The 14357-nt window shown below is 55.2% G+C and overlaps 6 protein-coding genes across 6 annotated transcripts; 3 read left to right on the top strand and 3 right to left on the bottom strand.

Moving 5' to 3' along the window:
* Positions 1–314: 314 nt before the first annotated feature.
* On the top strand, positions 315–1183 carry IE81DRAFT_319570 (ribosomal protein 60S). Its single transcript, XM_025512756.1, has 3 exons — positions 315–618; positions 829–993; positions 1083–1183. The coding sequence occupies exons 1-3, from the start codon at positions 460–462 to the stop codon at positions 1104–1106; spliced, it is 348 nt and encodes a 115-aa protein (XP_025373338.1). The 5' UTR covers positions 315–459; the 3' UTR covers positions 1107–1183.
* Positions 1184–2268: 1085 nt separating this feature from the next.
* On the top strand, positions 2269–3601 carry IE81DRAFT_344232 (hypothetical protein; the record flags this gene model as incomplete). The annotated part of the gene is made up of 3 exons (XM_025515789.1): positions 2269–2685; positions 3157–3517; positions 3585–3601. The coding sequence occupies 3 exons, from the start codon at positions 2269–2271 to the stop codon at positions 3599–3601; spliced, it is 795 nt and encodes a 264-aa protein (XP_025373337.1).
* A 25-nt stretch (positions 3602–3626) lies between these two features.
* Positions 3627–5406, bottom strand: IE81DRAFT_363588 (hypothetical protein). Its single transcript, XM_025516789.1, has 5 exons — positions 4965–5406; positions 4730–4884; positions 4488–4602; positions 4250–4419; positions 3627–4170 (listed from the first exon to the last, which is right to left on the bottom strand). The coding sequence occupies exons 1-5, from the start codon at positions 5292–5294 to the stop codon at positions 3771–3773; spliced, it is 1170 nt and encodes a 389-aa protein (XP_025373336.1). The 5' UTR covers positions 5295–5406; the 3' UTR covers positions 3627–3770.
* Positions 5407–5855: 449 nt separating this feature from the next.
* Positions 5856–8055, bottom strand: IE81DRAFT_319564 (hypothetical protein). The gene is made up of 2 exons (XM_025512755.1): positions 7429–8055; positions 5856–7229 (listed from the first exon to the last, which is right to left on the bottom strand). Exons 1-2 carry the CDS (start codon positions 7636–7638, stop codon positions 6021–6023), a joined length of 1419 nt encoding a protein of 472 aa, XP_025373335.1. The 5' UTR covers positions 7639–8055; the 3' UTR covers positions 5856–6020.
* A 2311-nt stretch (positions 8056–10366) lies between these two features.
* IE81DRAFT_319562 (putative manganese superoxide dismutase precursor) lies at positions 10367–11617 on the bottom strand. Its single transcript, XM_025512754.1, has 8 exons — positions 11546–11617; positions 11251–11460; positions 11079–11150; positions 10877–11014; positions 10713–10793; positions 10631–10641; positions 10525–10556; positions 10367–10463 (listed from the first exon to the last, which is right to left on the bottom strand). The coding sequence occupies exons 1-8, from the start codon at positions 11547–11549 to the stop codon at positions 10397–10399; spliced, it is 615 nt and encodes a 204-aa protein (XP_025373334.1). The 5' UTR covers positions 11550–11617; the 3' UTR covers positions 10367–10396.
* Positions 11618–12418: 801 nt separating this feature from the next.
* On the top strand, positions 12419–13465 carry IE81DRAFT_86189 (hypothetical protein). Its single transcript, XM_025517703.1, has 3 exons — positions 12419–12476; positions 12538–13016; positions 13094–13465. Exons 2-3 carry the CDS (start codon positions 12591–12593, stop codon positions 13367–13369), a joined length of 702 nt encoding a protein of 233 aa, XP_025373333.1. The 5' UTR covers positions 12419–12476; positions 12538–12590; the 3' UTR covers positions 13370–13465.
* The last annotated feature ends 892 nt before the right edge of the window (positions 13466–14357 follow it).

Raw genomic sequence — 14357 nt, 5'->3', positions numbered from 1 at the left:
AGGCAGTGAGTGACAAAGGCGGGAGTTGTCTGTGGGCCTCATTTCCAAATCGGACGACAGATGCATCATGCACGCGCTACCAACGAAGCCACGTGGTCCTGCCGCTCCGCCCAAGCAATCAGGTCCGCGCCTGCCGTACCGTTTTGCCGTGGCGCGCTGCGGCAGGTCGGGGGCGAGCCCGTCATGCGCGACAGAAGCTTCACGCGCGGCTGGAGTGCGAGCGCCGAAGCTGAGGGCGCGGCGAGGCCGTGAGTATCACAAATAGCCCAACTCGCTGAGCGGACTAGCCCGCACTTATCACCTTACACCACATCAGAATCCGAGCTAGAGTCCCTTCTTGGCTTATCAACCACAAGTCTTCCTCTTTTGGATCAAAGCTCCACCAAGCGGATTTGCGGGTTCCTAAGCAACAAAAACCACACCACCAAAACAGACCCTTTGCACCAAACCCATTCCAAAATGAAGCACATCGCAGCTTACTTGCTCCTCCAACTCGGTGGAAAGGCCAGCCCTTCGGCTGCCGACATCACCTCACTGCTCGACACCGTCGGCATCGAGGCTGACTCTGAGCGCCTCGAGAAGCTCGTCAGCGAGCTCGAGGGTAAGGACATTGCTCAGGTGAGTGTGGAGTGGTCAGGAGTGCGCGCAATCAGTAAGAGGTGCAGGCCAGCCAAGGGGTTCTGCCCGGCGCGCTTCGGCGCTGTCGCATCGTACCAGCGAAGGCAAAGAGATTTGCGATGAAGCGGCGCCGATCCTAAAGTGCTGTATCGCTTTTTTCAATCGTCGCTTACGCTACCCCGTTCTTTCTGTGGCCCGTTCCGTCCCTAGCTCATCACCGAGGGAGCAGAGAAGCTCTCCTCCGTCCCATCTGGCGGAGGAGGCGGTGCTGCCCCAGCTGCTGCCGCCGCTGCTGGCGGTGGAGGCGCAGCAGCTGCAGAGGCTCCCGCTGAGGAGAAGAAGAAGGAAGAGGAGAAGGAGGAGTCCGATGATGACGTGAGTATGCTCAGTCAGATTTCATTGGCTGTGCAAGACCTGGTGCTGGTTGACTTACAGGTGCCTGCTGCATTCATTTCGCTTCACAGATGGGCTTTGGTCTTTTCGACTAAGCTTGTCACCGTCTTGCCTCGCTTTGACGTCTTACGCCCACAAGCTTCTACATTGTATGCATCATGCGCCCCAGCAGCCCAACGAGCAGCGCTTCAGCCAGCTCAAGCAATGCTACGCATCCTCCCAAGGTGCCTTCGCAAGAGGCGTGATGAGCGTTACCAAGGCGCTCGCACACCCATAGTCAGCGTGTCAAGTCGGAGCAGAAGAGGATGGCTGAAGCGAATTGAGACTTGGCTTTGTGTGCACGCTCGGTCGCAGCTTCACGATCGGCGAGGTTGCTTGGAGGGCTGCATCGCTGAGAGGGGCGCGCAGGGCGCTTGACAGCACACGTCTATCGGTGGTCAAGCCTTGAGTCTGACGTATGATGGCAGCTTGACCTTCGTTGCGCGCTCTCGCGATCGTGTCTTGTTGATTAAAGTGGGGACAACTGAGCGTGACGACAGCCGCAGGAGAGGAGCGCGTAAGACACTGCTCAAAGCCTTCACCAGCGGACTGTGATCTTGAGCTGTCCTCCAAATGGTCAAATGTGCAGGTCGACTCAGATGAGTCACAGTGTCAAAGCTGTAGCTGACGCTCGTCTAGGTAAGAGCCAGACTCGGCGTTGGACTGCGATGGCCTCTCGTAGGTCCAACCGAAAGTCGCAAGAGCAAATTCAGTGATCTGCATCTGATGAGATGATGCATCCATCGTCTTTCTGTGAAACACTCGGCGCTCTTCAGACGCTTTGCCTCTGCCAGGCGGGCTTTTCCAACTGCAGATGTCCAGCAGATGATCGGCGGGGCAGCCGTTGGCATGCCTTCGAGTCTCGATTCAGTCTGAATCAAAAGTCTTCGAGTCAGAGCCATATGATCTGCGGGTGGTTGATTAGTCTGATCTGACTCGTTAGTTGTACAGTTTCCATTCGCATTCTGATTCAAGATTCACAATTCGAAATTCTTGATTTTCACCACGCAGCCTGAGCTGTCACGTGCGACGCCTTGTCGCCGCGATCCTCCACACCTGCGCGAGGTCAGGAGTCCTCCGCGTGACTAAAACTTGATGACAACGCAGGCGCCGCCAATTTTGAATGGCGCCCATAAAGCAACATCAAAAGGTGTTCCGGATGCCTGATCAGACCGGAGTCACTCATCGTCCCAAAGGTTGCTTAAATCTCAGCTGATCATGGGCTCCTCATCTTCAAAGCCCGCGCGCAAGCTGGCAGATACAGCTCAATCAGCCGTGCGCTCTTCAGGAGGGTCTTCCAGGGCAGGCTTACCTCCAAATGCCAGCCCCAGCCCCAGCGCCAATGCCAAACCGAGCGCGTCTCGCTCTTCGCACCCTTCCAGCGACGCAGACGCATCATCAGCTTCAGCTTCGGCCTTTAACATCAGCCGAGCTTCGCCTTCACTCACATCCGATCCGTCCAAAGCTGCCAGACCCACAGCAGGCCCTCGAGATGGCGCAGCTGGTCTGAATCAGAAGTTCAGCGAGAGCAAGACGGACGCGATCAGGGAAGATGCTAGGGATCCTCACTTGATCGCTAATTTGGCAAGCTTGGGACCTGCAAAGGTCAAGAGGAACAGGTTGACCTACAGACCCGTGAGTACAGCGCTGCCAGGCAACTCATGACTGGGACATTACGTGCACATGGCGTCAAGGGTTTGCATGCCAGGCCGAACCAGGCCAGGCCACACCAGACCAGACCAGACTAGACCAGAGCGAGAGTCGACGGCAAGCGCCAGCGTTGTGGGTGTGTCGGAATCGTCCACCATACTAAGTGGCGCGTTTTGTGCACTTATGTACGAGTGCCCGAAAGCTTTAAAGTGGGTTCGGGACATTTGGTCTAGTGGGACCGGCCACCTCACTAGATTAAGTGGCCCTTGAGCCAGCACTTGCTCTGTGTGTCGACCGCGGGAGGTACAAATTGCACTGAAAACTGACTGAGGCCCCCACAAGCTGTGTTTTGCTGGACGTCCCGGTTTCGATCCGCGTGCAGCGCAAACTGACTTTATTTTTCCTCCCTGTTCTATCCCTACCCTTTTTGCCTCGAACTTTTTTGTTCTTTTCCAGAATGATCAAATGCTTGGCATCTTGCAAGCTCGACAGAAGCGGGAGCAACAGGAAGCGCAAAGCGCAACAGATTCCACCTCCAACAGCGGCGTTGCGGGAGCTCAAAACAGCTCGAACCACATGTCTGCCAATTCCATCTCGACGCTTTTGGATGCGCGCAAGAGCTGTCGTTCAGCAGAGGATGTGCGAGCTCTTGCTCACGGGTACAATATAGATGTGCAAGTGTTGGAGAATCTGGCTAGATGGGTCACCAGTCCTAGCGTGGTGCCCAGACCCACCAAGAAGGTTCATGAGGGAGATGACGAAACACCGTTGGCTGATGCAGTTTGGACGGAACCTGCTCTTTCCATTGGTGCTTTGGGTGAGTTCGGATCTGCAGCCAATTGCGATTCAATCACTCAGAAGCTTACCCGTCATACCGACCGCAGAGCGGCCAAAGACGTGAAATGGTGCAGAGACAAGATTGCGAGCCGGTTCATGCCAATGGAATGACAGTTGTCGCGAGACTTGATGCTACAATTACAAGTAAGAACCGAAGCTTGGTAACAATTTGCGCTGAATGTGCGACGCTCGCGCGGTATAGCAGACAAAGATGGTACGGCTTCAACAGCCGCCTAAGCTTCCTCGAGCTCATTTGCGACCTCTCGCGCATCTTCGGCTTCTTCTTCGTCTGCTTCTTCGTCTGCTTCTTCGTCCTCGTCGCTTTGCTCTGCTTCTTCCTCCTCCTCCTCCCCCTCCTCCTCCTCCTCCTCCTCCTCTTCCTCCTCCTCCTCTTCCTCCTCGTCGCTGGCGTCCTCTTCGCCCTTTACCACCGCGACTCCGCGAGAACCGCGCGACCGTTTGCTGCTTCGTACCGGTGCGGTTCCCGTGCGCGCACGTTTGTTCGCTCCTGCGCTCCTTCCCCTTTTGCTCACAGGCCTTCCGTCGTCCTCATCACCTATCTCGTCTTGTTCCTCTTCCTCTTCCTGCTCATCGTCTGAAGCTCCCCATCGCTGACCACCGGGTTTGCGGCCGCTGTCGTGAGGAGGCAAATCGTATGGTAGTGTTTGCTCAGCTTGGCTTCACTTGCGTCTGCCGTGCCTGCAAGACTCACCTGCCAATGCTCGCCTCTCCCACTGGAAGCGGCTCCCAGCTCTTGTTGCAAGACGGACACTGTCGCGTTGAATTGGCGGCATTTGCGCCAGCCCTTGCCGGACCAAATGATCGTAGCTCGCAATGGCGATGTAGCCTAGCGTCGCAGCCTGGAACTGAGCATGACAGTCCCTATGATCAAACAGAAGCGATGCATTTTTGAGACTTGGCCCACCTCGTCTTCAAGGAAGGCGACTCACAACGGTGACGATTTCGTCGCATGATTTGCACAGAAGCATGTGATCCGGAAATTCTGCTTTGAGATACGTCTGCAGCTCCAGAATAGCCCGGGTGCCAAGTGAATAGTATCCAGTCCTGAGCCGAGATAAGGGGAGGCCAATCATTCGCACGTTTACTTTGACGAGCTCCGCATGTATGCAGCCCTAACAGCAGTCCCAAAGGTCGCAAACAACAAAATGCCCGTCTGACGTCTGCTACTCACCCGCTTTGCAAGAACCAGCCCCTCGCCACCACCCGATCGAGCAACGCTTCAGCTGTGCGTTTGGACAACGGCGGTGTGGTCCTCCTCGCAACGAGGAGAGCTTCGATGGTGCTGACGCAGAAACATTCGTCTGGCGCAGTCACGATGCCACTGACCTGTACGTGAAGGTGACGCTCGTCAAAGGCTTAAGGTGCGCAGGCGAAGTACGACTTCGAGAGGTCTACTTCGAACTCACTACGCGCTTGATGTATGATAGTTCTAGCGGCGTGAAGGGAGTAGCAACTTTGGAGAGCTCGTCGTCCTTCGCGTTAGTGATGGCTCTGACCGTCACACCACCTCCCTCGCTCCTAGTCTGATCCACCGTGCTCCTCAATTCCAAACCTAAAGGAGCGAGATGCTGCATGATTTCATCGATGAACGCTTCGTATTGACTAGTCACGTCCCTGTCCGCTTCTAGTCCGCAAGCAGCGCACACGCGCAGAAAGATGGCTTTGGACTCCGACTCGCTCACTATTCGACGAGAAACTAGAGCCTGGAGAAAGGCGGCGCGAAGTACCTTCAACATCTTGCGCGTGGTGGTGCTTCTGCTCGCGAAGGTAGCAAGCACAGATCTGACCCGCTGAGCACTTTGAAATGACTTTCCAGCTGGTCTGCCAATTGAGCTGAGGGCAGATTGGAGCTAGACGCGTTTGGAACAGCTGATGTGAATTAGGGATGTCCATCAGCCATATATCACGAGTCGAGAGTGGTGAGAGTGAGAAGGGCCTTGGTGTTGCACTCGCATTCAAGATTGGACCTCAACCCACTTGCAGCGCAACATGCGTGCAACGCGCGATGTATTCATCAAGAAATCTACGCGTCGTGTAGCATCACGAATAACAAATTATAATCTTGAATGGCCGCGCGCGCACACACACACATTCACGTGATTGTTGATTCCATTTACGACTTCGTTTGAACAACGATCGAGCATCCGATGTCTGTGTACAGCAGATGCACACTGAATGCTGCCCATCTGTGCCAAGCACAAGTGTTCACCCAAGGCTCAACGGCGCGAGGGTGACGCTCGACAACTAAGGATCGCAAAGAGCACATCACGCATTCGGACACGAAAAGAGAGAAGCAATGCAGCATTAATCTATGGGCACACAAAGTGAAAGAGGTGAAGCGAAATTGTCCAAAAGAGGGGGGTGGGCAAAAATTGGCAAACAGGAGGGGTATGTTGCAGTGATTCTGATTCTGATTTTGCATGGTGAAAAGTTCGTTCCTGACAGGGGAGAAAGAAGCCAGATCAAAGAGTGGTGAGGCTAGCCAGAGTGACCAGCGCGAGAGCAGCCATCGTAGAGAAGAAAGGGTCCGCGCTCACGGAGGAGAGAGCACCGCTTGATTTGCCAGAAGCGTTGCCTTGCGAACCGGTGCTGCCCTTCGAATCGCCAGGGGATGCAGAGTTGGTAGCCCGGAAAGAGGTTGGCACAAAAGCAGTGCCATCCGGCATTCTGCTCGCTTCGCCGTCCGACGTCGCGAATTGGACGGGTCCCTGGAACAGGTTGTTGTAAGGGCCTTGGGGAATATAGCTAGGCATGTCCTGTCCGGCCTTTTTGGATTGCAAGAACAGCCTCTGCTGACCTTGCGGCGAAGAGAAGACGCACTGGTCGTCGTGAGTGCAATCGACGTAGTCGAGGGTGTGAGATGCGGGGAAGCCACCTAGGTGCTCCAAGTAAGCGTGGAAAAGAGCGCCTCGTGTGCGGTGAGCGTCTCCTTGGACGTAAGCTGGGCAGCTGATGTTGGCACCGCGACCGTCGTCCAGCTGCCCGATCATGTAATGCACGTTGCGCTGCTGGTAGCGCTGCCACAACAGGTCTTTGTTGGGGATGGGCACACCGTACGTCAGCTCATCGCTGACCTTGTTGAGCCCAAATTTGTACGCGTTCCAGTCTGAACAGTTGTCCAGAGGCATTGCACCACCGGCGCCCACTGGCCTCTGGTCGTCGATGTAGAGGTATGCACCAGGGTTGCCGACAACAAAGTGGACCTCTGGCTCAATGTCTGGCATATTTCCCAGCAAGGCGTATCGTTGCATCATCTGGGCCCCCATAGAGTGGGACGCAAGCACGATGGAGTCGACGTTGGGGAAGATGGTACGGTTGCCAAAGTAAGCAAGGACATTGTCCAAGACTTCAAAGGACGAGACACTGGATCCTTCAGGCAGAATGCTGTTGTGGCCATCTTCCCACTCGTTGCGATACCAAAAGAGCCAATTGGTGTCCGTGCGATTGGCGACCGGATCGTCCATCTGGTTCCAGTAGCTCGGTGCCCACAGTCCCATCTCGCCATCTTGCACGGGCAACCCAGCATCCACCGCAGCAGTCAAGGCGATTTGTGTGTGCAAGAGGTAGTTCCATGGATCTCTGCCCATTCCGTGCGTGGTGAACACGATCCTCTTCAAGTTTTTGTATGCATCCTCCGTCACATTGTCTCGTGTCCATGCATAGAGCTCATACTGCGACCGCAAATGAAGCGGCGTCAGCATGCACGCAGCGCCCGTAATGAATGAGGCTTGCCGGCGTCTTTTTGCGTCACACCCAAGAGCGGTGTTTGCCCTCGGCGTCCGTCTTCATGCACTCTGCAGCACCGAGCGTCGGCGGCGTGCGGGAGCAGCAAGAACGATCGTGAATGCGGAACGAGACGATGCTACTCACCTGACCTCCCCGGACAGGAATGTTTGATGTCCGCGTGCCGTTCGCCTGCTCCACCAAACCCCATCCTCCCTCTCCGCGCTTTGAAAGACGGGCATTGCGGGCAGCGTGCCGCTCGACCTTGACACCGCTGGCGTGCGCGGATGCAGAACCAGCGAAAGCAACAAGGAGGCTGCTCAGGAGTAGCAGTGCCGTCAGACTCCGTGCGAACATTGCAGAAAGGCTGTGTCGTCGTGCTGAATGACGAATGTCTCAATGTGACTCAGTGCTTGGGGTGCCGACCGGCGACTAAAATTGGGTATGCTGAAGTGTTGGAGAAAGCAGAGACTCAACGTCCAGTCGTCGAGGCCAGCAGTCAGTAATAAATCAATGTCGTCAGGAGGTAGTGGGGCGGCCGTCACGGGTGATGCGGATGATTTTGGAAGTGGCGAACTTCAAATCCGATCCGAGGGAGAGGTGGGTCGCCAGAAGTCAAAGGTGATATGCAGCAGCTGATTAGTCGTGCGGTGGGCCAACGAACTCAATGCAACGGTCAGATACGGTGTCAACAAGCGGCGAAAAAGATCGTAAGCAATCACAATGTGCAACAGGAGAAGACGGAGCAGAATGACAAAGTCTGGGATCGGAAGGTGTTAATCAGGGTAACGGTCGCCAAGTGTTCCGTCCAAAGGGTCGGGTCAACAGCTGGGCGGCCGGGTGAAACGAGCTAAAGCAGACAAAGCACGCCGCATGAAGGCTGATTTCGCGCCTTGCTCGGCACGCTCGGCGAGCGCGAGCATGAGAGTTGCATGATGTCGATTTGGCGCACCGTAAGACCTCCCTCTTCCCTGCTGTAGTAGATTCATGCAATTCTTGGGATCGAGTTGCTGCTCTCAGCTGCATCCATGCGAAACTTCACCTTTCCATTGACGCCCACATTGATTGCATGGGTAATGACTGCTCAAACAGCAGGGATAGAGGAGACTCTTGACTCTTGATTCACCATTCACGTTGGAACAGGCTGCTGCGTTTGCGCGCAGGCCGAGCATCTTGGCGTTGTTTCTTGCGCGGTGCTGCAGACTTGGCAATTGCTCCGCGCGGTCACTCGACCGATTCTCTGACAAGACTTAGGTTAGCACTCGAGCGTGAACAATGCTGCGTGTAGGAAATTCGTTCCCCTCCTAGCCAGACACACCTCCACGGCAACGAGGCCATACCTGCAATCACGAATGAAAGAGACTTCGCTCAGCAACACATGACACAGACAGGCAGTCATTCATCCACGCCGATGAAGGTACACACACGGTTTCGAGTCACCAGTGTAGTTGAGCGTGAGTGGGGAGGGCAACGCTTCCCCTATAAATGCAAAAGGTCCGCTGATGGCGCGCTAGCGGCTAGAAGCGCCAGTCGATTTGATACATGCCCCCCCCCCCCCCCCCCCCCCCCCCCCCCCCCCCCCCCCCTTTTCCAATCACTCCGCTGATCCGCCGTCGCGGGGCGCACCGTACTGCATGAGCAATCAGAATCTTGAATCACGAGGTAAACAAGAACAGTGATAATGACGGACCTTAATATTCGTCGCCTGTTGTGTAAATCTCATTCATTCACATTCACATTCTGATTGCGTTCAAGATTCACCATTCATGCAACAAACAGCGTACATCCAGCCAGCATGAGCAACGGTCCAACTCACGCGTCTCTACACGCGCACCACCTCGCTTTTCTTTCTTCGAAAGACGACACCTCTGCTGCGCAAGGCAGCTAAGCATGTGGTTAGCAGCAACTAGCGAGCGCGACGCGCGCCGTGACCTCTTTCCTGCTGCTGCTGAACGCGCGCATTGTCACGGCGCGCGTTTGGCCGCGATTGCCCTCCGCCTGTAGACCGCCGCAAAGGATCGAGCTTTGATATATATATATATATATATATAGCTCCAAGTCGTTGCTCGATCATGACTATCCATTCACGATTCCTATCAAGTCGGCCCGGCTCCGAAATGCGTGCGAGAGAGCTAGGTCTGCGTCAATCAGCAGATTATGAGTGTACGCCGAACCACCCGCCGTTTGCCGCATCACATCATGCTAAAGCGCGCTCGCTTGCTCAGTCGGCCTTTTTCGCTGCGCCTCATTCGTGATTGCATCAACGCCGCGTGGGCTGAAGCGCCGAGGCTGGATCGTGTATATATATGTACACGTACATGCCTTTGCGCTGATGACGAGAGCTCACCGTGCCCGTGCCAGTCGTGAGTCTTGTGTCGTGTATGGCGTCAAGATCCGCATTCATAGCGCAGCTGCAATCAATCGTCAATCCAGTTGAGTCAAAGCCAGACGGCGCTCCAGACTCGTGACTGTCGGTGTTGCGAGTCAATCGATCCGTGCGAACCAGCACGTCGGTAGTGTAGTAGCTTGCCCTACCAAGGCATCTCGCAAACCTTTGCTTTGGGTCGTGAGTTGTGAAAATGTGTCTGGACAGCTGTATATGCCTGACTTTTCATGTCGAGTCTAAGTCTGCCCAGACAGCTTGCTCACCAGGTCCATCTTTGAGTCGTGAGCAAGCCAAGTTTCCGCCATTTGCGCCTTGCAGATCTGGGTGATGCTCCGAAAGAGCCTGGATTCGCTCAGGCAGGACATCAAGCCGTGTAAGGTGGAAGCGCGAGCATTACGACGCTGGCTGTCGGACCATCTCTGTACTCAAAAACTTTGAAATGATGCGTCACGGCGAGATGAGCTATGATCTCAGCAACTTGCGAAGTGTAGTCAAGTAGGAGTGCGAGGAGGGAGTCAATGCCTGACTTTGAGCGCAAGGAGCTGAAATTTGTCTGTCCGCTAGCTGCACTGTCACTCGGACTTGTAGGCAAGCTGCTGGCTTATGCACGAGAACGTCGGTGCACGAACTTCAATCAACAGCAGCAGACGACGTTCAACTCGTTTTCATTTCATCGCACCAGTATAGACTCGAAGTCGGCTTGAATGACTTGGGTTTGGCAAACAAAACTCAAAGCTGAGCCTTCTTCTGGGCCTCGCTGAGACGCTTCTCGGCCTCGTCGAAGTTGATGACAGACCTGCGCAGCCGATCCAGATGTTAGCGACCGGCCAAACAGTGCCGCGAAGCCCCGGACTTACCAGATGGCCTCAAGGTACTTCGGACGCAAGTTCTGTGTGAGTCGAGAGGGAGTGGTCAGCTAGCTGCGGGCGAGCGGTGAGAGAGGGGTGACGCTGAAAGGCTAACCTGGTATTGGACTGTGAAATTTGGGAGTACACAAAGGATCAGCGGAATTCGAGGAGAGTCTACGGGCAATGACATCACTCACGGTAGTAGGCATGCTCCCAGACATCAACGCCAAGCAGAGGTGCGTGGGTGATCAAAGGGTCCTGGTCCTTAGTGGTGACGACTGCGAGGCGGCGCAGGGGCGAGCGCGGCAAAGTAAGAATGCCGCTGTCTCCTCCTTGGTCCAATACATGCTATCAAACTCACCCTCAAGCTTCTGAGTGGTTGGGCTGTAGCCAAGCCATCCCCAGCCGGAGCCCTGCACGGCAGCAGTGGTCTTGTTGAACTGCTCCTTGAGCTTGTCGAGCGAACCAAAGTCGCGGTCGATAGCCTGCTTGAGAACACCTATACAGACAAAACGTCATGTTTAGCACGGGCGTCATACGAGCTAATGGCAGCTTCGACGCACCATCCTTGAGTTGACCTCCGCCCTGGCTGGAGGGGGCCAAGTTCTTCCAGAACAGGGTGTGGTTAAGGTGTCCTGGGTATCGGCCAAGCGTGGAGCGAGCGTGAGCTTGGCAATTCACTCATACATAGCCCGCATTTGCCTCTCTGGAAAGCCAGTATTCCACCGCACTCACCACCTCCGTTGAACTTGATAGCAGATTGAATCTCAATCTGCTTGCGAACGTCGGAGGCGCTGGCAGCCTGGGCGTAAGCCTTCTCGGCGGCGTTCAGGTTGGTCACGTATGCCTGGTGGTGCTTGGAATGGTGGATCTCCATAATCTGGGCAGAGATGGCAGGCTCGAGAGCATTGTATGCGTAAGGGAGCTGGGGCAGAGTGTGTTCCGCTAAAAGGCAGAGTAGAAGAGGCAACACATCGTCAGCTCCGCGTGAAGTGACGAACGCGCTCTCGATTGAGCGAAGCTTACTTACACATGGTGTGTGCTTCCAGCGGGTGTGAGAGTGTATGCTTGAGTTCAATGCGATTTCGGTTGTGGTGGTGTGGTTGACAGGCGTGAGTTCGGTTCGTACATCTACGTGGTCTCATTCATAATTCGTGATTTGATCGTGAATGCTCACACCGCACGCATGTGGGTACTTAAGACTTACATGCCTCTCTGCTCTTCAGATGAGTCTGAGCGCCAGAGCGCAGAGGAATCACGAATGACGTGCCCGGACTTTGCGCAGGGTGTCCGTGCGCAAGGGATCGCGAACGATGCTGACGGCTGGTGGAGGTCCAGCCCAATCGACCACGTGGTTAGTCGACGCGTGCGCCAACGTCACGAGGCAAAGGGATTCACTTGATTCGGGATGCCCTCCGCCATGCATGAGAGCCACGCGCCTTTGCACAGGCCATTCTGGCTGATCACAATCAGAAATTCACGTGATTGCAGTCGTAAATCCCCAGCTCGCTAGAAGGGGCCTCACGAGCTACTGCAAGGATACATTCAGATTGCCAGTGTGAGTCTTGAGTTGCACTTCCAGGCCATTGCACTCATCAAATTCTTGACTTGTTGCATCCTTCAGCGACTTTACCGCAAGCTGAGGTTCGAGCAGCATGGACACAGCCGAGGGCATCCCAAAGGCGTGGAGATAGGCTGGCTCGACAAAAGGCTCTTGACGATGAATAGTACGTGAGCGTAGACTTGAATCGCGGGAAAGCCTACAATGACCAATCGCAAATGCACTTGCATTCGCAGCCGTGGCAGGCTACTCTTCGGATGACTCGGACGGCAGTGGACGTGGCGACAGCAGTCCACACCAAAAGACGGCCAAGTCCAAACACACCGGGACAGCAAAGGGGACCAGACCCACTCCGGAGATTTCTCTCGATACTTCTACTTTTCATGCGGTCCGAACACCGGTAAGTTTTGAGCAGCAGGTAGCACGCATCCAGACCCCTCACTATCTGAACCGCGGACCAGCCTTGATGTTGTTGTAGGTCTCCTCGTTAGTCAAGGACGCCAGCACGTCCTCGATGGGCACAAGTCCAGCTGCACAATCGCCACTCGAGCGACCCACATCTCAGCTCCTTTCACCGCATGGTGCCGGGCACGCACCTACCGCTGGCACCAAAGGCACGTCTTTAGGAGTCAAACGCGCGGGCTCGCCTGCAGCCTCGTCACCCTCACGGCAGAAGTTGAATGCGCATGCTTCAAGATCGCTAGTTGGGGCCTCGTCTCTCAGGCAAGAGCTTTCGCCGGAGCCACGCGCGGACTCCACGGAGCAAACAAGCGAGACAAGTAATGCAGGGCCATTCCGGATGGCTGGCGGAGTGGTAGCGGATTCGCAAGCTCTTCTCAGTCTTTTGGGGCCGCCTCCGCTTGTTGACCGAGATGGTTTGGAGGATCACGAGTGGGGGCTAGGCTTACCTTCGCGAGGCGACGTGAATGTGGCTACTCAGGTGAGAGCCGAACACGGCAGAGGGGCAGACCTGAACAACGTAGCTGAAGCATGGACGCAAACTGGCATCGCTTGCAGGAAAAGCTCGCAATCTTTCACGGACTCAAAGCGCAGGGCACTCATTTCAATGTCTCGCTCGCCCGGAATCGCCAACTTCGCAATCCACATATATTTGACAAGCTGGTCAGATGGGTCGAGGTTGATGAGAGTGGGACACTCTACCCGGACATGGCACCCAACACTTGGGCAGCGACAAAGTCGGAGAGGCGTGCGATGGTCCGAGAAGGTGGCAAAGACCGGCTAGGTGAGCGATATGCGCGCTACCTTTTGGCGAGGACACTCGGAGGCTTATAAGGAGCCGTTTGAATCGCCCCTCAGCCGAGATGCAGAGGCGTCAACAGGAAGAGCGCGAAGCGGCTCAAGCACTTGGGAAGGCGAGGTCGATAGATTTTGCGTCAAGCAGCGGAGGCCACGAGTCTCGCTCCAGTGGCGCGGATGCAGCGGCAGCTGCGCGTGCCAAGGCAGAAGCGGTCAGAGACAGCTTGATCAAGAGAAGCTCCGATCGAAGTGAGGCTTCAAGCTCGAAATATCATCAGGAACGCGATCCACGTCACAGGACACGGGAACGTGAAGATGCGCGAAGACACGCCTTGGACAGAGATAGAAAGAAGCTCTAGTTGCAATGCAACTTTCTTGCCAAGCTTGATGTACGATGATATGTAGTCTTAAGCTTGACGCGCCTTGAGGGTGTGTTCGTTGTCCAGCTGCGCCGACGTGGACGCCCGTACTTGAATATCGGTGATGATTCCTGCGACGATTACACAGCGAAGCTGCTCTACTTTGACTGTCGAGAAGCACCTGTGCCCGAGACACACATTGTAGTGGCGGAAGACTGGGCTGCTTTGTGCGAATACAATCATGCGAACAATTTCTCATCGCGCTCAAAAGCATAGAGCAATCGTGACAATCACAACGACAAGCACCAATCACGAATGGCAACTGTAGAGGCATGATTTCTTGGCGTTCGACCCTGGAAGCAAGGACCTTGTTCCGACAAAGAATTGATTCAAGAATGGGGCTGATGAAAGGTCTGTCACGTGATACTTCCGTCACCTGCAATTTTTCTTCTGGAGCCTTGGAGAAGCATGCTGCTGCGTGGGCGACGCGCTGTGGAGAAGAGGTGCGCCCGCACGGACGCTTGGGCTTGTGGAAGCGCGCCGAAGCCTTGTGCCGACCATGCTGCAGATGCAGGGCCAGACCAACTTCTCTGCGCAGGAGGCAAGACGAGCAGAAGCTTAAATTTCCTGTGGCTGCGAATGCTACCTTCAATCGCACCTCTTGA

The sequence above is a fragment of the Ceraceosorus guamensis genome (assembly GCF_003144195.1).
Source record: "Ceraceosorus guamensis strain MCA 4658 unplaced genomic scaffold IE81scaffold_2, whole genome shotgun sequence".
Lineage (NCBI taxonomy): Eukaryota > Fungi > Basidiomycota > Exobasidiomycetes > Ceraceosorales > Ceraceosoraceae > Ceraceosorus > Ceraceosorus guamensis.
Note: the sequence above shows the minus strand (reverse complement) of the source record. Positions and strands in the feature narration are given on the sequence as shown.